At 43.5% G+C, this 26,796-nt stretch overlaps 1 protein-coding gene across 1 annotated transcript in view; it reads left to right on the forward strand.

Moving 5' to 3' along the window:
* The window catches only part of LOC144769766 (putative DBH-like monooxygenase protein 2), a 611,053-nt gene extending 585,660 nt beyond the window's left edge, over positions 1–25,393 (forward strand). The window contains exon 13 of the mRNA XM_078653944.1: positions 25,154–25,393. Within this exon, the coding sequence (XP_078510070.1) occupies positions 25,154–25,393 (240 nt within the window). The remainder of the gene's footprint in view (positions 1–25,153) is intronic.
* Positions 25,394–26,796: the final 1,403 nt, after the last annotated feature.

The raw sequence follows: 26,796 nt of genomic DNA on the forward strand, positions 1-26,796 counted from the left end.
CGTATTAAAGGCCGAAGATAGATCTAGGAGGATAAGGAGACAGGTATTGCCTTGGTCCAGGACTTGAAGAGCTTCATCCACAATGTGGAGGAGGGTGGTTTCGGTACTGTGTCCAGGTCTGAGCCCGGATAGGAAGTCGTCCAGTAAGTGGAAGTTAGTGATGTTTAGGCTCAGCTGCTGTTGCTCACATTTTTCCAGAACTTTGGCTAGGAGTGGGATGTTGGAAATAGGTCTATAGTTGTCAGGGAAGGAAGGATCCAGCGTAGGTTTTTTAAAAATGGGATCGACTTGGCTAGCTTTGAGAGAGTCAGGTATGGATCCCTTTAGGAGGGAGGCATTGATTATTGCAGTCCAGGAAGGGATGATATCCTGAGAGGCGGCAGCTAGGCAGTTAGAGGGGAGAGGATCATTGAAGTGATTGTTCGGGTTTAGGGAGGAAAGAATTTTTGAGACGGAGTGGTCGTCATAGAGTTTGAAGCTGGACCAATGGACATGGTTTTTGGGTGACGTCTGGGAGGTAAACGTGGAGAGAGCCAACGGAGTTAGGCAGAGAGTTGCAGATTCGAGTTTGATTCCTAAGGCAGAGATTTTGTTGCAGAAGTAGGAGGAGAATTATTCACAAGATATTAGCGATTTAGGGGTTTCTTTAAAAGTTTTTGCTAGTTTGTTGGATTGGTGTTTAACCAAGTCGAATAACTTGCGATGTCTATTTTTGGCGTTTTCTAGTTTTGTTCTGAAGAATTCTTTTTTTGAGTTGAGGATTTTCCTATTGTAGGCATTTCTGGCCTGTCGGAGAAGCTTTAGGTGGGCTTCTGACGGGTGTTGTTTCCAGTTATGTTCTGTCTGCCAAAGGGATCTCCTCTCCTTGTTGGGGGATTTGTTGAACCAGGGATTCCGGTCTTTGGTCTGGGTTCTTTTAAGTTTTAGCGGAGCGAGGTCATCGAGAATGTTGGATATGGTAGAGGAGTAATGTTCAGTGAGGCTGTGGACCAAGGTGAGATGAGAGGGGAGTTCAGTCTCGCAGCGCGCAGGCAATTGTCCGTGATCTAGGTTTTTGGTGTCTCTAACCCATCGTTTGGGGATTATGGGTTGAGGTGTCCATGTCTTGTGGGTGCCGGGTAGAAGGAAGGAAATAGTGTGGTGGTCGGACCAGTCACAAGGGTCAATAGAGATACGTTTGACTGCTGATTCCTTGGCGATGATCCAGTCTAGAGTGGCGCCTTTCATGTAAGTTGGGAGTGTGCAGGCTTGGGTAAGAGCTTGGTCGGCCAGGAAGTCTCTGATGGCATTAACCTGCAGGTCTTTGAGGTTGTTCCAGTGCAAGTTGAAATCACCAAGGAAAATGTCATTAGAGTTAGGGGAAGCCTTGGTTGTGATGAGTGATAGATGCAGGCAATGCCACCACCTTTTTTTTTGATTGCCTGTCTAGTCTTATGATGTTGTAATTGGGTGGGTCTAAAAAGTTTAGGCAGGGCGAGGAGGATTCGGTGAGCCAAGATTCCGTCAAGATCGCTAAGTCCGATGTATAGCTCAGGATGAGATCAGCGACATCCGAAGCGGGCTTTACTGCTGAATGGCAGTTAATTAGGAGCCCGGATAGATGGGGGTCAGAGTGTGTGTCATGGGTAGGGACAGAGATGGGTATTATCGCTAGGTTGCTATTAACCACTCCTCTGAAGCGGATAGTAGAGGGTCTGTTGTGGTTGGCTGCAACCGTGCGGATAGGGTGTTCGTCATTCAGGTCTAAGGGACAAGGGGTTGTCAGGGCAGATTCGTAGCTAGAGAGGAGGGCTGCAACTTTGTCCTCTGTGCGGTCTAGAGGGCTAGTCGTGATAGGGGTAGGATTGTAGGACAGGAAGAGCGCCAGAACTTCGTCCTCCTTAGGTTTTACAGATTTTATAGTTAGGAATTAGCATTTAAAAAACCTTAGAAATTCACTGAAAAAACCCATAGTTCTAAGGGACGTTATAGTTAGTTGGACATTTGACTCATATAAAACCTGAGAAAGTCGCCAGTTATAGTTAGTTAAGCTAACTATAACTTGTGCGCCCACAATGCACTGCTGATGATGTCACATATTACATCACTCATGACATGGTCAGTGACATCCCTGATGACATCTCAAATGACATCACTGATGACATTACTGATGACATTATCCAGTGAATGTGTTTTTCTGTAAAGTTAAAATATTTTTCATATATATCTATGCCAAGGTGTATTGAAGAATGAGTGGATTTACAAGTGCCTGAATGGATTATTTAGTAGGTGCATGACTGGCTGTATAAGTGAGTGATTGAACGTGTTTTACTGAATGCATGGGTTTGTGACAAAACTGTGTGAAAGTCTGTATTAGTCTCTCAGTTGGTGTGTAAGCGGCTGCATGGGTTGGTGAGTAGCTACATAAGTGTCTATATAGGGTATTGATTTGTTGTCTGAGTATCTGTATGGGTGCCTGAGTTTATGTGTGGGTGTGTGGGGGTGTGTGTGACTCTGTGCATAGATGTCTGAGTGGGTGATTCAATAGTGTATGGATTCAAAAGTGTATCTTTAAAGGACTGTATGGGTGAGATAGTGTGTGTATGGGTATGTTGGTGAATGAATGATTGTCTCGGTGGAATATGTGTAAGTAACTACATATGTTTTATGGCAGTGTGTGTCAGTGTTGGAGTATATAAATGTGCACACATAAGGTTAAGCTATTTGAAGAGTGGGTGTATAAATCACTGTCTGCATGTATCGGTGATTGTATAAGAAACTAAATATGTCTTAGTATCTGCATAAATAAGTGATGTGGTGTGTGTATAAATAACTCTGTTGGTGTATAAAACTGTATACATGAGTAAACAAGTATGTAATTCATTCTTGGCATGACTGACTAGGTGTGTGAGTAACTCTATGGATGAGGTGTAGAGTGTGACTCTATGTATAGGTGTATTAGTACATATTATAGTAAGGTATTAAAGAGTAACTGTATGTAAAAGACACTATATGTGTGTATAGACCTAGGAAATAGTCGGTGGTATGTAATATCTGGCATTGTTGTGTGTATGATTTCAAAAATAGTAGTCTGTATTTTAGAGTGGGTGTATCAAGGTTTATATTAGAGCATCAGTATGTGCATCAGATTATCATGCGGATGATGTCATCAGTGATGTCATCAGTGATGTCACTGACCATGTCATGAGTGATGTAATATGTGACGTCATCAGCAGTGCTCAACTAACTATAACTGGCGAATTTCTCTGGTTTTATATGAGTCAAATGTCCAACTAACTATAAACTCCCTTAAACCTATGGTTTTTTCAGTGAATTTCTAAGGTTTTGTAAATGCTAATTCCTAACTATAACGTCTGTAAAACCTATGGTTTTTTCAGTGAATTTCAAAGGTTTTTTAAATGTTAATTTAATGTTTTAATATGTATAAAACCTTTATTTTTCTAATATTTTGCAACTCTATTCTCCTTTTTTTAAACTTTAAGAATTATGTAATCTAATATATCTTCCCCACAAAATATGTATATAAAAATGTGTTTTTGTTGAGAAAACTGCAGTCCCGTACCGGTAGTCTACCAAGCTCGATCAGCACGTAAGTCCTATCCATCACATTTAAATGATGCGCATTTCGTATCCAACGGGTTTGTGGCACCTCGTCCCGCGTAACAACACATACGTATGAGGTCACGGCAGCTGCTACTTTGTTATGCGATGGGTACGTACTACCAAGCCCCACGTTACGTCATGTATGTATGGGTTCATGCCCGCTGCGCGTTGCAAATGCGATGAGTACACACTGCCACGCCCTGTGTTATGTCATAGACGTAGGGTTTCGCGCCGCATACGCCATTCCTTCATTTTTCTTTTGTCTCAAAACTAAAGCGTATATGAGAGCAAGCGATAATCAAAAATATTTTAAACATTTATATATGTCTAACTGTAATAAACTTATATTATGGTAAATATATTTTCTCAAAAACACATCCGGTGCGGTCTCATTGTGCACTGGGTGCACGATTGCCATGTGACCATAAAAAAAAGCATTTCATTAGTTCATACCATTTCCCATTGTGACAGTTCAAAAATGCCACCCATTTTAGTCAATATCTCTACTGCATTTGATTGAACACACCTCTTCTGCTTATAGAGCTTTTTTCTAAACTTTTTGCATTATACACATATCTTACACTACACACAACATGCAACCATCATCTTCATCAATATTCATGGTCTGTTCAGTAGCCTTCCACCTGTGATAGCCATACACCTAAAAGTTACACAACCGAGATTTTCTCCAATACCAGAGGTAACATGGTTGCATACGCTGTCCACAGCACAACATAATGTAGTACAGCCCAGAGGCAGTATCATACATAGATAATGAATACACGGACACAGATAGTGGAAGTGTTTACAGGCATGTGCGCTCTGCTCCTTTTTATTACCAGGGTCACATATCCAGTGACGTCTGTGATGGATGCCTGTGGAGTTGTGTAAACCAGCCTTCAGGGAATGGTTGCTGCTAGCATCAACTACAACAGTAATCATTGGATCACACACAGACATTCAATATTAACCGAATCAATAATTTGTGCTGCAGTAAGTTAGGGACAGTAGATGTGAAATAATACCAAACAAATTCTATCGTAAAAGAACCACAACTTGTGGTATACTGAGACACAATTAATAGATCTGAAATAATGCACACAAAGATTATATCATAAATGCTCCCTCAGTTCTAGTGCACTCACATAGCCACATCAAAAGCATTCAGCATGTGCAGAGCCAGCGATGATGCGTGCTGCGGGTGGGCCGTACTAGGAGCAATATTTGTTGCCATCAACATTGCATCATCTGCAATAGCGACTCGATCTGAATTGTGAACACTGCTGACTGCAGTGTAGGCCAGACAAAGCAGTCAGCAAGGGCCCACAGCCACATGGCATTGACTTGAGCTCCACAGTTTGCAATACGTGAAGCAACAAAAAAGCATGTGCACAGCCTGGAATGATTCCTCTGCATGGTGCAGACAGAGCGCACTGGATCAATGTCTTTCCCTACAGGACTGAGTCATCTACAATAGCGACTCGATCTCAATTGTGAACACTGCTGTCTGCAGTGTAGGTCAGAGAGAGCAGTCAGCAAGGGCCCACAGCCACTTGGCATTGACTTAAGCTACACAGTTTGCAATATGCAAAACAAAAAAAACAAGTGCGGAGCCTGCAATGATGCGTATGTGTGATGCAGATAGAGCGAACTGGAGCAATGTCTTTTCCTACAGGACGTCAAAAACAAGGTTGGTGGAGGGTCTAAGGGGAAAATTATTTAAATACCAAAGGACAGCCAGACCCCTTTTTCACAGTATAACAACACAAAAGGACTGTCAATGGTCTGTACAACTTATGGGGGCAAAGAAAAATGTGACAGACTCTGTGTCTACCTGTAAAGTGTGTACAACAAAAGGGAATGAATCCCATCAGCCCACCCATACGGCAGAGCTTCATCATCTGGGATAGAACCAAAGTTGGTCCGGTTAGGGAGCCACACACCTGTTGGAATTATGTGCTTCTCCAAACCCAAGGAACCACCAGTGATGGATCATACCAAAAATCAAATCAGTTTGGAATGGTGTGGGATGTTAAATTGCAGTGAAAAAAAATGTGTGCAAAAAGAATCAAAAAGTGAAATGTAAAATTGGCTACCATGATTTAAGGAAAACTTTATTAGGGAAAATCATGGTGTCAAAATTAAAATGAGTGTGAGACAGTTTGACACAATAACTGTCTATTAAGGATGGTATTTGGTCAACATGTTTCAGCCATTGTAGGAAAGCTAAGCCTACAGGGCTTTCGTCAGGACCTCTTGAACGCTACTGCAATGAAGCTTAACCTAAGCTTAGTGAAAAAAGCAAAAATTAACACAAATAAATGATACCAAAAATCCTACCGTACATTGGATTTTCCAGACGGGGGATGTCTGTTTCATAAAATATTTAGGATTCTTTCCCAAAAATTCCTCCCCCTCGGCTCAGGATCAGTCCAGGGGTACCGACAGACAGAGCGGGGCCTCCAACCCTGAGCAGTGGCCAGAGGTGAGGCTTTCTCCCAAGAATTTTTGGGAAATCACACTCATTTTAATTTTGACACCATGACTGCGTCCACTGTCCACATCACTCAATAGACCATCAGTGTATGTTGACATGTACATGTCTGTGCTCTGCATACTCAAGTCTGTCTGGCACATCCCCTCAAAACTTTGCATTGTATACTTTTATCGAGAAATACTTGCCACCTTCGCACCTACTTTGCTCCCATCTTTCGGGGCATTCCGCATTGTGTGGCAGAGGTGCCATGCCATGTTTGCCTTGTGTACATGGCTAGCCATGGTCCCCACAGTATGTAGTGTCATTGTGTCTGCTAGGTGTATGTGACGGGGCATCCACACCTAAGATGATTGCGGAAGAGGACTGGTGGTCTGTATCACCCCTGTCACCGTCTCTCTTTCCTTCCCTCCAACAAGAGAGCTGGAATTGGGACTGTGATAACGGAGAAAAGGAGCAGGGAGCCTTTAACTGCGCATACTACTGTGAAGAAGCAACGCCCCTAACAAACGTCAGCAAGGAGCCATTGGTGAAAAACACGGAAGCCCAGTGGATGGCGTGAGACATCACCAATGCCGAAGAGGAGGAAGAGAGCAGAGGCGCAAGAGTAGCCAGGAGAGACAGCGTTTGCAGACTGAAGGAGAGCGGAGAAGAAGAGACCGAGATGGCAGGAGGAGAGCCAGGAGGCCAACGTCCCCACTCATCCCCGAGCCACGCTCAAGGGAGAGCGTGGCTTCACCAGGTACAAGAGCGTCTCTCGGGTTGGGCAGGGAGGCGGGGACACCCATGATGCGAGTATAACGCCGCTACGATTCACACAACCAACCCTTCCTAACTTCCTAACAACCCCTACACATAACCTGCCACCTCACCTCCTCACATACCGGCAGAGCGAGTAGTAGAGCACGGGTACTGTAGGAATCCTCACACCCGGTCCCTTAGATACAGAAATCCAGACAGCACCACTAACCTTGGTAGGTCAACTCGGGAGCTGACAGTGTCCTCACAGAGAAGCAAGGTCCAAAGAAGACTCCACAGGTTCCAAGTGCTACCCGCCATCACGGACCCAGAACAGTTTGCCGCTGAAAGACTAACAAGCGGGCAGAAACATGTGCTAAAGAAAATAAAGCCATATTTACCGCGACCCAGTCTACGTCCTGTTACTTCCATGCCCCCACAACGTACATGTTGTTGGTCATGTTGTATGTGATTATATAAGGTACAGCGTTTATTCACGATCAGTGGTTTCTCCCATTTACCTATCGCTGTCTTAAAGAGCATACAGAAGTTATTCTCACAGGTGAAAAGTGCGACCACAATGGTTGTCATTCATTACTATCCAAGAAGGCTACGTGGCATTGACTAGTGAACTAACTATAATGGGGGAATTTCTATGGTTTTGTATGAGAAGAATGTCCAACTAACTATAACGTTCCTGAAACCTATGGTTTTTTCAGTGAATTTCAAAGGTTTTTAAATGTTAATTACTAACTATAACGTGCCTGAAACCTATGTTTTTTTCAGTGAATATATATATATATATATATATATATGTACACAAAACACTCCACTCTAAATCCAGAAGGTGCCTGCACTCAAGATATATGAAAAATGCTATGTTTTATTGGGCAGCACTTGCTTAAAAATACAGGAATGCATTTTGGATGTCCTTGCAGTCTTTGGCAGCCTGAAAGTGCACAATATCATCAGCACATTTAAATAATGTCCACAGGTATTGCTTGTTACAATGACATAGAAGAACTACTGCCGCTTTTATTTAACTTGTTCTTAAAGGCACGATCCTCTTTACCAGCAATGCCTTGTGAACAAACATTAATAAAGTTAATTTGTTTGAATCAGCAAAAGGTTTTCAAAATATAAGTGTTTTAAATGCACATCCATTGCTGGCAGCGGGCGCCCTGGTTTCATTGCCCCAGCCGATTACTGCTTCCTGCAGGAGCCGTCATTGCTTTTTACCCCCAGGGAGCTGCTAAGATGCAGCGCTCTCGTGGTAAAAAGCAAAGTGTGCTCGCTTTGACCAAGCATAAAGAAAGTGCTCCCGCTTGGTCAACTCAAGCCCACTTGTTTGCTATTGGATGGTGCCATCCCATAGTAAACTGCAATATCTCAGGAGTGGGCACCCCGGGACATTTCTTGAGTTGGCTCTGGGGGGGTGGGAGTCCACAGAGCTACTCATGGCTCCAGGAGGCAAGCCGTGCGACCACCTTCCATTTTTAAAATAGCCCCATGGAAGTGGTGGTCCCCGGGGCTGCAGGTGGCAGCATGCCCTGCACTTTAAAGTATTAGCCCCGGGGAGGTGGTGGTCCCAAGGGCTGCAAGGGCCCACGCAGGCACCTGCATCTTATTTTATAATTTTCCCCTGGACCTGGCCCACTCAGAAGCCTAAAGTGAGTAAAATGCATCTTTTTTTAAAGTGTCTGCCGGATTCGTGGACCCACTGCGAATCCCACCATTTAAAAAAAAATGCTTTTATGAGCCCTGGAGGTCCCTTTACGACCCCCTGAACAGGCCTAGGGAGTCAGTGTGTTTCTATGCTGCCCCCTTTTCTTGTTTTCGAAGGTTTTTGCATGTGACTCAGTTCAGCCAATTCACAAGATGGCTGCCAAAGCTTTCTGGTTTGAAGTGTTGGCAGCCACTCAGATCTCAGCAATGAGATCGGGAAGATTTGTGGATCCTCTGACTCCCCAGTTGCATATTTGAGAAAATCTTTACATTTCTCAGGTTCTATGGAACGGATTTACATCATTTAACAAAAAGAGTGCTCTCTGGACCAAGAGCTACCTTTCGGCCAAATTTGTTGTAATTCCGTCAGCAGTTCGGGCTGTAGCTGGGTCAACAGTTTCCTATGAAATTTAACATTTGAATTTAAAATTTGAATTTAAAAACACTTGTAAAGCGCACTTTTACCAGACGGTTTCATGGCGCTAAGACTGTTTAAAACCTCGGATGGCAACTTGGAAGGGGCTAGGCAGGGAAGGCTTGCAGAAGTTTTTAATGATTTACGGAAGTCTTGGTAGAGAGAGATGGAGCGAACATTAGGGGGAAGAGAGTTCCAGAGAGTATGGCCAAGAACCGCGAACTTCGCCCCCCCAATCCTCATTTTCCTGAAGCGTGGGACAGAGAGGAGGGATTGGGAAGAGGAGCGGAACTCTCTGGCAGGTGTGTACCTGGAAATTGACGAATTTATAAAGGCTGGGTTGGTTCCTGCTCGAGCCTGAAACACAGTGCAACCCAGTTTAAAAAGAGCCCTCTCCCTAGTGGGTAGCCAGTGCAAGTTCTTAAGTATGGCGGTGGCATGGTGGAATTTAGGGAGGCCAAAGATAAGGCGTGCCGCTTGGTTCTGTACCAGTTGTAGGCGTCGAAGAGCATAAGCTGGGACGCCATTATAGAGGATGTTACCGTAGTCCAGCCGGGACAGAACCATAGCCATCATGATGAGTTTAAGAGCGGGAACTGAAAAGAATCTTGAAATTTTCCTAATAGTGCGAAGAGTAAAGAAACAGGAAAACACCACCGTGCTGATCTGGGAGTGCAGAGTTAAATTACAGTTTAACGTAATCCCAAGTGTCTTAACAGAATATGAAGGTAAGGGGGGGGGAACTAAGTGCAGGGGGCCAAAACATGGAAGAAACATGGATGCTCCACCAGTCAAGACCAACTCGGTCTTGTCTGGGTTGAGTTTAAGATGGTTAAAGTTCATCCAGTCCCTGATAAAAATCATAACTACCTGAAAATTAGAAATAGATTTGGGAGAGTTGGAAAGATGGAAAATCAACTGAAGGTCATCCGCATAGTTGAAAACGGTGACCTCCAGCTGTTGAAGAGCAGAAATGAGAGGAAAAATGTAGAGATTGAATAAAAGAGGGGATAGGGAGGAACCCTGGGGAACACCACAGTGCATCTTAAGTGGAGAAGAAGAAAACCCATCAAGATGGACGGCCTGGGTTCGGTCCCTCAAGAAGGAGTTTAGCCAAGTCAGGGGGGACCCCCTGATGCCCGCTGCCCTGACACGGGAAAGGAGGATGGAGTGGTCAACCGTGTCAAAAGCAGCGGACAAATCAAGGAGGACCAAAGCCTGAGGTTGGCCTTTGTCCATTCCTTCCCTTAAACTATCCAGGACTGAGACCACCACCCTCTCAGTAGAGTGGCGGGGGCGGAATCCGGCCTGACGAGGGGCCAGGTAGCCACTATCCTCCATAAAAGAGCTGAGGACAGTGGCGACGTGGCACTCCAGGATTTTTCCCAAGTAAGGGAGAAGGGAAATTGGTCGGTAGTTCGTTGGGGAGGTAGGGTCAGCACCGGGTTTTTTTTAAGAGGGGGATGATTATGGCTGATTTGTGAAGTTTAGGAACTACACCCATCACCAAGGAATCATTTAAGAATGTCAAAGGGGGGGCCGGGCAGGCTCCGAAGATTTCTTTCAGAATGGGTGCTGGACAGATGTCTGAGGGGGAGCCGGATTTAACTTTCGCTGCCAGAAAAGACAGTGATTCTTCAGTCAGCAGAGGAATATGGTCCATATGAAGCCGGTTGGGGGAGGGGTCCGTGACCGGGGGGAGGGGAGGAGGGGGAGGTATGTTGGCTTTGATAGCTTCTATTTTCTCCACGAAGAAATTGTTCAAAGAGTCGCAGAGAGCTTGGGAGGGCAGAGGTTTTAATGTAGTTCTGTCTGAGAGTGCCAGCTCATGTACGGTAGAGAAAATTTCTCTAGACTGATTTCCCGCTGAGAGTATTTTCTCAGAGAAATAGTCAGTCTTAGCTGATAAAATAGCCTTTTTATATACATTAAGCAAGAGTGAGTACTGGGTTTTTAGAGTAGGACAATAGGAGCGCTCCATGCGCGTTCGGCCTGGCGAGCAGCAAGCTTCTTGCCTTTAAGTTCAGCAGAAAACCAATGGTTAACATTGTGGGCGCGCTTCACAGCAACGCAGCCTGGTTGTAGGACCTGGATAACCAGGCATTAATCGTATCGACCTGCGATGATGGAGAGAGTTCCTCCAGAAATGGATGGGAGTTTTGCAAAGAGGAACACAAGGCAGGAATGTCAGCCTTGCTCCAATTGCGAGCCCAGATGTTCTTAGGAAGAGCTGGGCGTTTGGGACGGTGCAAGTTTAGGGTAAACTAAATTAGGAAGTGGTCTGACCACAAACAAGGGGTAATGGTGGGGGGGGGAAACTGGGATGTTCAGAGACCAAATTTGATCTAACATATGGCCCTTGCAATGAGTGGGTGCGTATAGATGAGGGGTGAAATTTAGGCTAAGAAGGGAATCTGTAAAATTCCTAGATGCTGTGTCTTCTGCCGGGTCTAAGGGCCAAAAATTAAAGTCACCAAAGATTAATACAGAGGAATTGTTGACTATTAATGTGGCCAACAGCTCCTCGAATTCAACTAAAAAATGAGGGGTAGAGCCGGGGGGCGGTAGACAAGAACACAAGTTACAGGGGTTTGGAAAGACGCAGACCGAATCACTAAACATTCGGTTCCCTTAATGGCCGGGCAGGAGAGGGTTTGAAAATGAAAGTCCGAACGGACGATCAAAGCGACCCCTCCACCTGCCCTGCCCGATGGTCGATCCGCCCGTAGTGCATAGTAAGTAGAGGGAAGTAGTGCAAGAATATTGGGGAGGGAATCGGGACAAAACCAGGTTTCCGTTAGAAATAACAAATCAGGTTTGTGGCTGTCTAAGAAATCAAAGAGTTCTAGTTGGTGCTTCACAGCTGATCTGGTGTTTAATAGAGCAGCCGAAATGATGGCTCCTGAACTAGAAGTCTTAACCGGTTCCAGGGGATGATTAGGCAGGGAAGGGATAGGAGGGCGGGTTAGGACCATGGGGGGAGCAAGTGGGATCTAGCAAGGCCAAGTATAGTGGACACAGAGGTAGCATTAAGGACACCGTAGTTTTGATGGGCAAGGAGCTCGTCTGAGGAGTATGATAAAATTTGGGCATAGTAAGGTGCCCCTAGCCCCGGCCGGCCGCGGACGGGCGCAGATGGGCTTGCCTTTGGCGCGCCCGCTGCGCGTGCGCATGGGGCTACGCTTTTAAAGCCTAGGAGCGCGTAAGCTGGAGCGCTACCCTAGGGACTGGTCTGCCCCTCAAGATGGCGGCCGCAACCCCGTCAGCCCTTCGGATCAAGCGGCACTCAGCCGTGCCAGACCGGGGCTAGGGGAGTGGCAGATGTAATTTGAGGAGCAGCAGCCAGGTAAGAATGTCACAAGAATAACAGTTTTTAAAATTTGAGCAAGTTAAAATTAAAGTGAGCCCACGAGCACCGCTGCAGCCGCGAACCAGCTGCCACCCGGTTCTGCAAGTCCGCGTCGCGTGCGCATGGGGTTACGCTTTTAAAGCCTAGGAGCGCGTAAGCTGGAGCGCTACCCTAGGGACTGGTCTGCCCCCTCAAGATGGCGGCCGCAACCCCGTCAGCCCTCCGCTTCAAGCAGCACTCAGCCGTGCCGGACCGGGGCTAGGGGAGCGGCAGATGTAATTTGAGGAGCAGCAGCCAGGTAAGAATGTCACAAGAATAACAGTTTTTAAAATTTCAGCAAGTTAAAATTAAAGTGAGCCTACGAGCACCGCTGCAGCCGCGAACCAGCTGCCACGGGGTTCTGCAAGTCCGCTGCGCGTGCGCATGGGGCTACACTTTTAAAGCCTAGGAGCGGGTAAGCTGGAGCGCTACCCTAGGGACTGGTCTGCCCCCCTCAAGATGGCGGCCGCAACCCCGTCAGCCCTCCGGATCAAGCGGCACTCAGCCGTGCCAGACCGGGGCTAGGGGAGCGGCAGATGTAATTTGAGGAGCAGCAGCCAGGTAAGAATGTCACAAGAATAACAGTTTTTAAAATTTCAGCAAGTTAAAATTAAAGTGAGCCCATGAGCACCGCTGCAGCCGCGAACCAGCTGCCACCGGGTTGTGGGACCCCCTTTTTTCTCCGCTCCTGCTTGATGAATCACCACGAAACTTTCCACAAAGTAGCCAAACTAAGTGGCATATTAGTTTGGAATATTTCACGAAGATTCGTAAAACAATGGCAAAGATATTGACAAAAGAAAAAATGCTTTTCCTATAGAAAAAAGGTCCTACCTATAACTACCTACTGGTTACCGCATATATATGCGCACATACTTACTTTAAATATACTTACCGTGTGTGGTAAAGGCATGCCTGGAAAAGGCATACGCAATATGTGCAGTAAAGGTAAGGTATGTACGGTAAAGGCTTTGCATGGTAAAGGACTTCTAAATGCATTCTGTGATAAAGACAGCTTTGTAAAGGCCTGCTGGCTTTGTCACAGAGTGCCACCAAAGATTTCATAGAAGGATATAAACATTTCACAGGTAATCATGGCCAAACCTTCAATCAATAGTCATACATTTTGAACTTCAATTTTCACTCCTCGGCCTATATACTCATAAATCCAATAATAAACAAGAAAATAATAAGCTTTGTAAATGAAACCTCTTATATATGCTATTAAACCAGCTCATCTAGCATCTACGGAAGACCCCAAAAGCTCAATGGGTTCCATGCACAAATTGAGCATACCACAATGTCAATCACATAAAGCTTTATATATAATTCAACTTTCCTGGTGTCACCCAGAGACTTGTGGTGCAATTTTTCTGGCATTAGTAGGGACTTGAAGGTGGTCAAGGGGCACACCACTGCTCCTGGGTGGGTGCCCTCCCAACAATACAAAGGCCCTTACTTTTGTGCCCCAAACATAATGTTGGTTATAAAGGATTAAAACATCCTAATAGTTTTCTGTTAAAAATTTAAATTCTATGATGAGTTTGTTCATACAATCTGACAATACACTAAAGATGGGTTATAATTAGGCTGTCCGGTTTTAGGTTTAAACTGAGAAAACCCCACCAAAAGGGAAATAGCCCCCACCAGTGTAAACATATAAACACTGAAAAAACACCTCACAACCACAAAATAAATGCCATTCAAAGAAAGTAAAAGCTTCATTTCAATACAATATAACTTTGTTATACAAGCTAGCAGCAAGAAAGACTGGGCTAACTTTATTCTGCTTGAGTTTTGTTGTTTAGGGATGTCACTAAAATATTGTTCCTTCTTCCTTTTTATTTTTTCAGATGTTATGGTCCTTGGTCTAAAGAAGCATGTTTTAGGTCTTGTTCAATTATTTTATAAACTGTAGAGAATCAGGAAATATAAAAAAAAATTATATTTTGGCCGCTTTTGAGTCTTTCACTGATAGGTAAAATGTCTGGTTTCATAAGAATCTTTCCCAATATGTGCTATCACATTTACCCACAGAAAATGGGTAAAACCCTTGATACATCAGCCCCTTGTTTCTAGTGAGTCAGTATTGATAGTAAGTGAATTGTCAACACCTCCGGCTTTAAACATTCAATGCAAGGTATAGTGACAAGTATAAAAGAGTGCTATCACCAAGCATATGGGATAGTGGTAAAAACATGACACCAGCGTGGAACGCAGTGTCACTTGGAAGGCTGCTGCTATGAGGTTCTTTCCAAGTTCAACAAGGATTGGAGTGATTTTGTTTGTATTTGAGTTGATTTAGCTACGTATCTGAAAAAGTTGTGTGATGACCTGACAAAATCGATACCTGAGCAGAAGTGCTTCCCTGTAAGAGATCCTTACCACTTGTTAAATGGTATGCTGAAAGCTTCTTTACAATATTCACAGTTAATGAAGCATTCTATTAACGTTTTAGTCCATTCTGGTGCACTGTTTTGATATGAGCCGGAACTAAAATGCAAATATTTCTCATTTTGTGCTTAATGTGGCATCAAAGAAAGAGTTGTCCCACTGTGTCACTTAGCTGATGGTTCTCAGTCCGACGTGCCGTGAATGCTATATTATCCATGTGAGAGCAGGTGAGAGTGACTTTCACATTGAAATACAGTACTATATGCTGGAATCAACGAACTGTTGTCATCCAAAATACTGTGGTTCTGAAATACCAGATAGAATCCCTACTTAATGTGAAGGGTCTTTTTTTTAATCAACATATTCAACGTCCTGAGGATGGTCTAAGGGACACAGACATAATTATACCGAGCCGTCGACTATCACACCTGTTCCTTACTTCAATGTATTATAGGCAATGTTTGCTTTGTGTAAACTCTTCAAATTGCCTTAAAAACATTTTGTGAAAAGGTGTCCAAAATTGTAACTGTGAAGGATATTTAAACATAACTGCTCTAGTGGACATAATAAAAAACTAAGGTCGTCTGAAAAAACCCTTGTCTGCCAAGTGTTCAGCGTCATTGGTGTATATGTGAAACATCTCCTTGAGAGTAGGCTAGGTGACACCTTTAGTAACTTTGGAACTGCAACATGTTCCATGTTAGAGTGCCTCCCACTTGGTATGCAAGGCAATGTTGAAGATCAATTCAGGAACATTTATTTTACAATGTATGAGAAATGGCTTGCAATGATGTATAGAAATGTCCCTTCACCAGCCATGGCATTTGAAGTCAATGAAACCTCACTGTGGCACTCTTACAAGTTGTAGGGCCAGATGTAGGTAGGCGTTTACCGGGTGGTAACGGCCGAATTCGGCCGTTACCGACCGGTAAAAGCAATTTGATATGTAGGGCCCTGTATTTTACAGACTCGGTAAATTTACCGATAAGTAAATTTACCGATTATGTAAAATACCGAGTCGGTATCATTACGGATTACGGAAAATTGTTATGTAGGTGGGACTCTTCTGAGTCCCACAAGCATTACAAAATCGGTATTTTACCATCAAATACTATTTGATGGTAAAATACCGATTCTGGTGTGCATGCACATGTGTGCATGCACACCTATGCCATATGACAGGCAGACCTGCCCTTAGGGCAGGTATGCCTGCCACATGGCACCCGAGCCTCTTTTGGGGGTGCCAGAGGGTGTCAAAGTGACACCCCCTGCACCCTTGTGACAGTCGGTATTTTCCGATGCGGTAAATACCGACCGGTAAATGCCCAATCAATCCTATGGGCTTCAAAGCCCATAGGAATGAATGGGCATTAACTGGTCGGTATTTACCGCATCGGAAAATACCGACTGTTTCCGATTCGGTAATTGCACATCTGCATTTACCTACATCTCGGTACTTTTGTTTTACCACCTCTGAAATACCGAGTCGGTATGATGCGGTATTTAAGAGGTGGTAAAATAAAATTTACCTACATCTGGCCCTTAGATCCCTTCCAGAAAGTAGAATTCTCTGTAGTTTCAAAAGTGCTGCTTCATTTTTTACCACTTCAATAACTCTGAGGGCATACAACGCAAATGTTGCAGAACCTGCCCAGAGAATCGCAATCTTCAAGTGCGCCAGTATTGGCATGGTAAGCTATGTCAGTGGCCAGAGTTAGCAAATTGTGTATTGGCTGTTTTGGAGTTGCCCATCTCAAGTACCAATGTTGAGAGGGCTTTTTCACTGGAAAGGTTTTTCATGGGAAGGAAAGAGTGAGCGCACATGAAAAAGACTCACTGGTGTACTGCAATAAGTTTGATTTGCAAATATTTATTTGGACCTCATATACACTGTACGTACACTGTCTATATCCCATGCACAATCAGTGCGGACAGCAAGCAATAATAAAAGCAAAACTTTCCAAAAACACCGGAAAAACACTGTTTCTGTTGATTTTAATGGCGCAAAAATGTATAACCACTGATAACCACAGTTTTTTTAAGGTATTGAAATCACTTGAAAACACTGAAAAAAAACACAAGAATCTACCAAGAATAGAAACTGAAAACAGAAAAGCCTTGGTATAATTAAGCATCCAGGATGTGACGTGATCATTAGGAGATTGACACACAATATAATCCAAGGCTGTTGTTCTTTTTCCCATGATATCTAAAATGTTTTAAGGGCTATGACATTTTCAGTACTAGAGTTAATTTTTTGATTTGACTGCCCTCTTCTTCAGACTTCACTCATGTCCTGTTAAACCCAGAAATATATTGCTTTGAGTGTATAGAAGACCCCAACCTCCAAATGTAACTCATTATGGATTGTGACATAGCCTCCATATTTCTAAAACTGAAGGAACCATGATGCATTAGAGAAACAAATCTATTTGGTGTAGAATTGGGAGAGCACTTGTAAGATGTCATGCTTCTGGAATCCTAGAAGAGGCCAGAACAGTGGTGTAACATAGGTCTGTGCAGCCCCCGTGGTGCGGGGGGCCCGAGCTCCAGAGGCCCCCTCAGCACAGTACACCGACCGGGTCTGGCCCTGGGACTAGTTAGTTTTATACACTGTTGCTCATGCACACTGGTTTCCTGGGTCTGTGCATTGCATCTTCACATGACTCATGCCGCTGCATGGTCTAGGATGAGGAAAAGGGTGGGGCAAGGCAGGTGTGACTGTATTGTATGGTGTGGTAATGCACTATGTGAACTGCACATGTGGTTACAGTGGGTTCATAATTGACACAGCACCGGTGGTCTGCATCACCCACCAAAGCTGCATGGTGTGAGTACAGTATTATTAGTAGACTATATCACATATTTCTCTCGGCAGTGAGGGCTGCTGTATTCAGGTACCCAGGAACTGAGTTGCTCTTGTGAGTTTTTACGATATTGTGAGGGGTAGGCTTTGATGCTTTATTGGAGAAGTCACTGCAAGGGTGGGAGAGGGGGTTGCAGGGGTAACTGTGCATTTTTGGGATTGCTAACTGCACCCACAGACTGAGCCTATAGGTGTGTGGCAGACACCAGAGGGGAGTTTCTATGGTGCAGGAGAAGTCCTAAGACAGGAGGACATTTTATGGTATGTAGGAGACTGGCCTGAGACAACCACAAGGAGAGCTCAGAAGGAGTCATGAGACAGACAGGAGGAGAGTGCCTCGTGTGCAAGAGTAACTAGAGACTGGCCTGTGGCTGGCAGCTCATGGCATGCTCACTACCTCTTCCCTTTCTCTTAGCTTTTGTGGGAATTCACAGCCTCTGTGTCTCTGGCAACTCTGGGAAAGGAGAGGGGTGGGGGAGGCACACATGACCAGGATTGGGCGGCAGTTGAGAGGCGATATGAAATTGTTATTAATAATCAGCACAAACAGGTGTAGTGTGTGGCTCATGGCTGTTTAGCTGTTCCATGTAACATCTCAGATCTGGGGAAGCACAGTTACAAGTCTATCAACAGAAGGTTCAGTATGGGAATACATAGCTCAATTTAAAAGCACACAGTTCAATCTGGAATGAAAAGCACAGCTCCAGGTTTATGCTTCTACATCAGAGGTGCCTCGGTGCACCCTGTCAATCTCTCTATTTTCATCTCCACAACATTCAATCTGTCCCTAATTTGATTTGTATTGATACCTAATTCGGGAGCCCGCACATGTACTGCAAAAAAAGAGTCACTTGATAAGACTAAGTAAGCCCCACGCGTGGTCTATATTACATGTCAATCTACACAATATATACTATTCTATAGCAGAGACTAAATTATGATTGAATACATATATATTTTATACGCATTTATCATTCACATCGAAGGCTATGTCTGTGTCCACCCTTAGTTACCAGGAAAGTACTGAAAAATACCTTGTATGAACTTGGACACTCTGCTGGGAGTTACACAAATACATAACTTTAGCCCAGCACAGTGTACTGGAATACAGAGGTTGAATGGGTGATAATGATGGAACACAACACTGCCTGGCATCCTTAAATTTTAAATGTACTCCAAACCTTTTTATCTACAGTTGATATTAATGATGATGACAATTAGTTCAGTGGAGCTGCTGGGACCTGCCAGTAATTTGGGGTTTTCAGAGCGGTCTCTGTCATGGTACCATCCTAATAGCTAACACTTCTTGTGATTGAGAGGGGCAGCATGAATCACACTGTGTGCTTCTCTCCTTCACTCCCCATTATGTTTACTATTATTGAGACATTAAAAAGTTTCTAATTCATTCGAAGTGTCTCTTGCCTGTAAAGCAGTAAACAATAAGAAAGGAAAATAAAATATTTGCTGTTAGAAAGCCATCTTCATTTGTTTTCTTCAGTTTGTAATCCAGAATTTCTTTTGGAGACAGTGTTACAAACAACTTGCGCTTTGCTCTACTTTGTGTCAAGGATGTGCACTATGGGTAGTCCATGGCATTCCCATGTAATGAGTGCTTTAAATGGGCAGATGCAGTCTGGTGACTGCAGTTCTAAAAGAAAGAGTACCTGAACTTCTCAGCACCGGTGCACTACTTCTAATGGGAGAGTGCCAGCACTTCTCAATTGCAAAAAGGAATTGCGATTCTCCTATTAACATGCCTAGAGAATCTAGATTTCATTAAAGACACGGAGGCTCACATTATGCAATGACTTTTAATTGCAGATCCAAGCCAGTCGCATCACAATACAAAAGGTTCCAATAAGAACACTGAGATAAAGTAATAGACAAAACATAGCAACCATCAGCCTCTTTCAAATCAGGCGAAGAAAGAAGATGTAGTAGTTTTCAGAAGATTCGAAGTAGAAGGCAAACGAGAATGAAGAAGTCAACCAGACTGCTTCTTGGTGACGAAACATTCAAAGTAGTTTAAGTAGAAGGATTACCTGAAAGAAAGGAGATAATGAAAATTGTATCCTAGATAAAAAGGTAATCATAAACAAACAAATCCTGAAAAAATAAATGAACAATAGTAAATAACATTTCAATATAAATATAAAATACATTATATTCAAATGACACTCAGAGTATAAATATTATATCCACAAACAAACAGGGAACTGGATGGGTGGGATAATGTGAGCCTCTGTGTCTTTAATGAAATCAAGATTCTCTAGGCATGTTAATAGGAGAATCGCAATTTCATTACAAGAACGGAGGCTACATTATGCATGTCGGTAGCTCTGTAAAACTACATTAGACATGTGTTCAATAGGTTTACAATAATGTCTTGCAAAGGTATTAACATTAGACCAGTCAGCAGCTTTAAGGATATCATCCAACTTACCTCCGAACCAAAGAGACTTACTTGCCATGGCACCTCTAACAGAATGAGCTTGAAATTTGGATATATCAATACCAGCTAGGGACATAGCAGATTTAACCCATCTAGCAATCGAGGTGGAGGAAATAGCCTTATGAGGTTTAACAAAGGAAATGAGAAGCTGATTCTCATTAAGTGGACGAAGGTTAGACATTTGCATATCATACGCTTTCATACATTCAACGACACAAAGTTTTGGAGTAGGATCGAAACGAGGATAAAAAATTGCATCAGTCATGGTCTTTGTTCTTCTATAGATCTCAAATTTAACTCCAAATAAATTATAAGACCTATTAGAGATCTCCAGAGCTTTAACGTTAGAAACACTACAACACGAGATAAGGCAAAGAAGAGTTGCGAGTTTAATAGAAATAAACTTTCTGCTCAAAAAAGAATTATCCGGCCAGGAAGCGAAAAGATCTAGAATTAAATTCACATCCCAGAGAGAGTCATATTTTTTTGTCTCGGGGGTCTTTTTAGACGAATGTTCTTCATCACTCTACAGACAATAACATTTTTACCAATAGACGTGCCGTTAATAAGGACATGACCAGCAGAGATTGCGGATCTATAACAGTTGATTGATCTATAACTCAATCCTTTGTCGAAGAGTTCAGCGAGAAAATTCACTATATCAACAATAGGTGCTTGAGTGGGATCCAAATCCCTCTCCAAGCACCAACGAAACCAGCATTTCCAGATATTGTTGTATCTGTAGTGAGTTCCCGGTGCCCATGACTCTCTGAGGAGAGTAGAAGCTGTTGACGAAAGTCCTGAGACTTCGTTAGATCGCCTGACATTCTCCAGGCAAGAAGGTTCAAACTCCCGGATAGGGTCATTAGGTGTGGATCTCCGTTTACGTCCATAAGGAGATCTTTCAGGGAAGGAATGAGAAACGGAATTTCGAAGGTCCTTTCCAGAACAGTGGGGAACCACGCCTGTGATGGCCAGAAGGGAGTTATTAGGACTAGAGAGCATTGGTCCTGCCTCACTTTCTGTAAGACTCTCTGGATCATTGCGAATGGGGGAAAGGCATAAGCATTGATCCCTGACCAGGGTTGGAGAAATGCGTTCACTGCCTGTGCGCCGGGATCCGGCATCCAGCTGAAGTAACGCTCTATTTGAAAGGTGAGACGGCTCGCAAACAGGTCTATCCCGAATGGACCCCAGTAAGAATTTAATGAGTCCAATCGCTGTAGTCCGAAAGGAATCTGGAATTCCAATCGGCTGAAGCGTTTGACTTCCCTGGGTAGTATTCCGCTCTGAGAGCAATTTTGTGTTCTAAGCAGAACATCCAAAGTTTCCTTGCTAGGTTCGAAAGGTCGGCAGACTTGGTACCTCCCAACCGATTGATGTAGGCCACTGCTGAAACATTGTCCATTTTCAGAACAACCGATCTCCCTTGAATTGAGTGCTTGAAACTCATAAGGGCGTATAGTCCCGCAATAAGTTCTAGGAAATTGATGTGGTGAGATGACTCCTCCTGAGACCAAATACCACCTGTATTCTCGTCTAGGAAACAAGCACCCCAACCATGTAGGGAAGCTTCTGATTCCAGGACAAAATTGCTTTCCCATTCCAAGCTTCTAGGTTTTCTAACCACCAATTCAGTTCTGTTTTGGCCTCCAAATCTAGGGTGATTCGGTCTTCGTACCAAAGGCCGGATCTCAACACCCTTCCTTTTATCCTTTGCAAAGCGCGGTAATTCAGAGGGCCTGGGAAGATGGCCTGAATGGAAGAAGATAAGAGACCTAGAAGTCTTGCCAATTCCCTTAAAGGGATGTCCTCCTGTCTTAAAACATGACAAATCTCTTTCTTGATCTTCGAGATTTTGAAGGAGGTAAGAGAAGAAGGCACTTTGAGGTGTTTAGAGTAAAACTCAAAAACACCAGAGATTTGGAGGGGGTTAGAATAGACTTCTCTTTGTTGACAATGAAGCCTAGACTTTCTAACAGATTCATGACTATTTCCAGGTCTATAAGAATTTGAGTCAGGTCTTGAGACATTATCAAAATGTCGTCAAGGTAAACAATAAGCCGAATTCCTCGTTCTCTTAGGAAAGCAGCTACTGCTCTCATTACCTTGGTAAAGCACCAAGGGGCGGAGGAAAGCCCGAAGGGGAGAGCCTTGAACTGATAAAGATGATTTTTCCAGAGAAATTGTAGGTAAGGTTGATGTATTTCGGCCATAGGGATAGTGAAGTAGGCATCCTTCAAATCTAGTGTTACTAACCAGTCTTCTTTTTGAAGAAGGTCTCTTAGAAGATGTATTCCTTCCATTTTGAAGTGCCTGTAAACCAGAAATTTGTTGAGGCCCTTCAAATGTATAACCGGTCTCCAACCTTTTCCTTTTTTCTCCACAAGGAACATAGAGCTTACGAAGGTTAGAGATTCTAAAGGAACTTCTATTATCGCTCCTTTCTCGAGCATAGAGTAGATCTCTTCCTCTACTATCTTCTCTTTTTCTATTGAAATAGGAATATCCCTCGGAAGAGAAGTTTGAATCGGAATTTGGATGAAATCTATCATAAAGCCTGTCACTGTCGACAGGACCCAAGGGTCTTGTGTTATTTCCTCCCATTTAAAAAAAAAAAAAGACTGAGTCTCCCTCCCACCTTCGGAGGGATAGAAGGGGAAAGTGAAAGCTTGGAACTTACTTAGAGGATTTGACGAGAATGAAGCTCGTGATCTTGCGCCTCTGGCTCTGTTTTCTCTTCCACGGTAGAATCCGTTGTTGTTATAATTATTTCGTTGTCCGCCTCCTCCGTAAGGACGTGATCTCTGATAGGGCCTCTGGTTAAACCAGCCGGAAGAAAGGCCCCTTCTTCCGGCCCTTCCAAAAACATTATTACTGAATACTCTCCTTATATTCTTTTGTGCCTTATCCAGCACAGTAAAGGTCGAGACGTACTTTTCCAAGGATCTTATAAGCTCTTCACCAAAGAGCAGGCCTTTTGGGTTCGAAGATGGTTCCTTCTCAGCCATATCTGTAAGTTTAGGGTCTAGTTTAAAAAGGATGAATCTACGCCTTTCAGCGTTAATGCTGGAATTGGCATTGTCTAGGAGGATGAGGGCTCTTTGACTCCAACCTCTTATAAGATCTGTATTAAGTTGGGTACCTTTAAGGTAACACTCCTCAGCGGAGTCGAGAATCCTGCTTAGTGGACCAAGCACATCCAGTAGGCGATCTTGGCATCCTTTAAAGGCTTTTTCAAGACCTTTTCTAGGGTCAAGCCCAAGTCTAACGAGGTATTTAATTAATTCTGGATACATATTAGGGGCATAACATGCTTTTTCATCGATTGAGGGTCTTGAACACTCAGCCCTTAGAATATTCCTTGTCCCTCTTTCGAGAGGGAAACAAATCAATTTTTTTATAAATTTAGATACATGCTCCAGGGGAGACCATAGTGTGGAACGGGGATGCTTTAGATTTAAGGGGGACAACATCTCTTCTCCCAAGGGATTTAAGATAGTATCTTTAGATGTAGAGGGGTGTTCGTCCTCCTCATCAAAAATTCCAACATCCCCATCATCCAAGTCCAGAATGTATTCGTCTGGATCTATATCATCGTCATCATCTGAGCCCTCCTGGCAGTCTTGAGCACTTTGAGGAAGTGAGCCGCTAAGGGCATCCAAGGATTTTGGGCCGCAAGGGGCACCCGATTGAAGTGAGTCATAAAAGTCAACTCTATTATTTGAGGTGTAAGGACCTCCGAAGAATTTCGTGGTGCTAGGACCACCAACAATATCAGAGGTGCTAAGACCTCCTGTGCTCAAATGGATTTCGGTAGAAATATTGTTATTTTTCTTTGTACGTTTTGCTCCCACTTTGTCACCGACAAACTCAGTAGACAATTCTTCTTGGGAATGAAGTGGTCTTTTATAAGGGGGGAGTTGGGCAAAGGTCTCCCTAAAACAGGATTTCATTTCCTTTTGGATGATAGATCAAAAATCCTCTTTACCAAAGGTAGGTATTGTAGCATTATTTCCTTCTGAGTCTGAGTCAGATACATTTTCCATCTTGACTTTATATATTATTTCCCCCTTTTTTTTTTAATAATAAAATGCTATTTGCCCTACTTGTATTCTATACACCCCAGTATAGGGGGTAAAAAACAAGGGGCTGAATATGATAGAGGGATACTTAAAGGAGATTAGACATCGGTATAAAGTATTAAAGTATCTATAAACCCTAGTTTGTAAGATTTTGCCCTTTAATCTCTATTTATGTGAGGCTAAGTACTATGGGCCCGATTCACAGAACTAACTTAAGACAAAATCCTAACTTCTGTAAATACCAAAAGTAGTAAGTTTAGGATTTTGTCTTAAGTTAGTTCTGTGAATCGGGCCCATAGTACTTACACTTTTATATTTCCAGTTGTATATGTTAAGAATGTCACTTTCTAATAAGAAATTAGGCAATATAGAATAATTTCATTAAATGTTTGCGGGTTCGATTAAAAATATACCAGATTTTTGGGCAGTGGGGCAAAGTGGTATGTGGTGGGCATATTGGGCCCCCTCCATTTACTTAACAGGGTGGGCCCTCAAGTTTCATTACTCCACTGGGTCAATAAAAAAGAGGCACTGAACTAAAAAACACTCAACAGTTAACATATCATGGCCTTTCTCTTTTTGGGATCCATGACTTGATGTTGTAGCCTTGGGGGATAATAAAGTGAAATGAATTTTAAGGGGGCATCCAGTCGAGAGAAAAATGCTGTCCTCCTTACTTAGTCCTTCAGTACCAAGAGTTGACATTCTAAAATGTCCCTGTGTTTGGTGATGTCTGCTTGGAGTTTAAGACATTTTCACTGGACATCCTCTTTAAGCCTCAAAAGAGAACCACACATATCTCTATTTACCTAAGAAGATCCACAATTGTAAACAGCCAATATCACCAAGTACCTATGCACTAGACTGTACGTGTGGCTCTCTGCTAGAAGTTTGTAAAACACAAGACAATATGTATACCCACTGTTAATGCCTGGTTGTCGATGTATGTGTTCTGTGATAATTAATACTCTCCACTCTGTTCTCTGCTTTCAGGGTTCATACAGGTTGAACTCTGGCTTTGTTCACAACATCTCCGACACACCAACAACTTCCTGCATCGGCTCAGAGTCCACCAGTCATGCTCTATCTCCATCTACTCCATCAAATAAACAACCTAAGCCAAATGTCACTTTTCCGACTGACACTGGAGACAGCTCATTTACAGCAGTCCTCCGTCTCACTGTATTTATCCTGTCAGCATTCTCTGTGATTGTTACACTCCTAGATTCCTAGAGGTTAAACATGTGCCTGCCACTGCAAACATGGCAATAGATCAATAAATCAATCAATCAAGAAAGCTTTATTGGATTGTAAACAAACAATCGTAAAAGCACAATGGCAGTATACATGTTAACATTTATATAATATACAATTAAACAACTTAATAAAACATTATTAAACTTTACAAGCTTTCCTGAGTTTCATAAAAAAGAGGCATTTAAAATAGAGACAGTTGTATTCTTAAGCACAGAACTTTTTTCAAGAAAATGACCTTCCTAAAAAAGATATGTACGTTATCTAGTTGTTGTAGTGCCAGGAGAGCAGGTCAACATTGGCATATTGTATAGATTATTAACTACAATTTAGTGCCTAGAGTCTAGGTCCATTTTAACTATTTGGAAAAACTAATTGTGTGCATACAATGTTTTCTTTTTAGAGTTGATAGTACACAATATATACATACAAAGAGTGCCCTTGGCCCTACCACTCAAGCTGCTAACTAATGAAATGAAATTAAATGAATAATTGTATTTATATAGCGCGTAACTACCCGGAGGCCTCGCAGAGCTTTAACTGATTACTGTGGCGGGCTGCGGGGTAAGTTAACACGCTTTTGTAGACAGATGTGTTTTTAGAGCTTTCCTGAATGCCATCCGGTTAGTATTCTCTCTAAGGTTCAGTGGGAGGGAATTCCAGATTCTCGCAGCGGTGTGCGAGAATGAACGGCCGCCCCATCGGGCCCTGTTGATTTTGGTTGTGGCTGCTAGACGCAGTGTACCAGAGCGGAGAGCTCTGGAAGGAGTGTAGGGCACCACTAGAGGAAACGAGATGGCGGGGCCTGTTCGGTGGAAAGATTTGTGCACAATGCACATGGCCTTAAAATGTACTCTGGCAGCCACTGGAAGCCAGTGTAATTCTTTAAGGGCTTTCTTGGCCGACTGCCAACAGGGGATGTTGAACAGTAATCGGACAGCGCAATTTTGAGTGACCAGGAGTCTGTTGGTCACTGCTGCCGGGGCTCCTAGGTATAAAGCATTTCCATAATCCAGACGGGAGAGTATCAGGGCCTGAACCATGATTCTCCTCGCCTGGAAGGGAAGTAGAGGGAGCACCTTCCGGAGCATTTTCATTAGCCCGACGCATGTGGATGCTGTTCTACTGGCCTGGGCCGAGAAGTCTAGCGCTTTATCAAGCCAGATTCCAAGGCTCTTTATTTGAGGTTTGGGGGGAGGAGGAGTGCCAAGACATGTGGGCCAGATGGAAGCCAGAGTGGTCGGTGCAAAGTTGCCCAGCAGCATAATCTCCGTCTTCTCCCCGTTAAGTCTAAGACAAGAGGATTGCATCCACTTGGCTACAGCCTCTAGACAGGGGCCCAGGGTGTTGGACGATCCCCCATTGTGGTCCAAAGACACCAC

This window comes from Lissotriton helveticus, chromosome 7, assembly GCF_964261635.1.
Source record: "Lissotriton helveticus chromosome 7, aLisHel1.1, whole genome shotgun sequence".
NCBI lineage: Eukaryota > Metazoa > Chordata > Amphibia > Caudata > Salamandridae > Lissotriton > Lissotriton helveticus.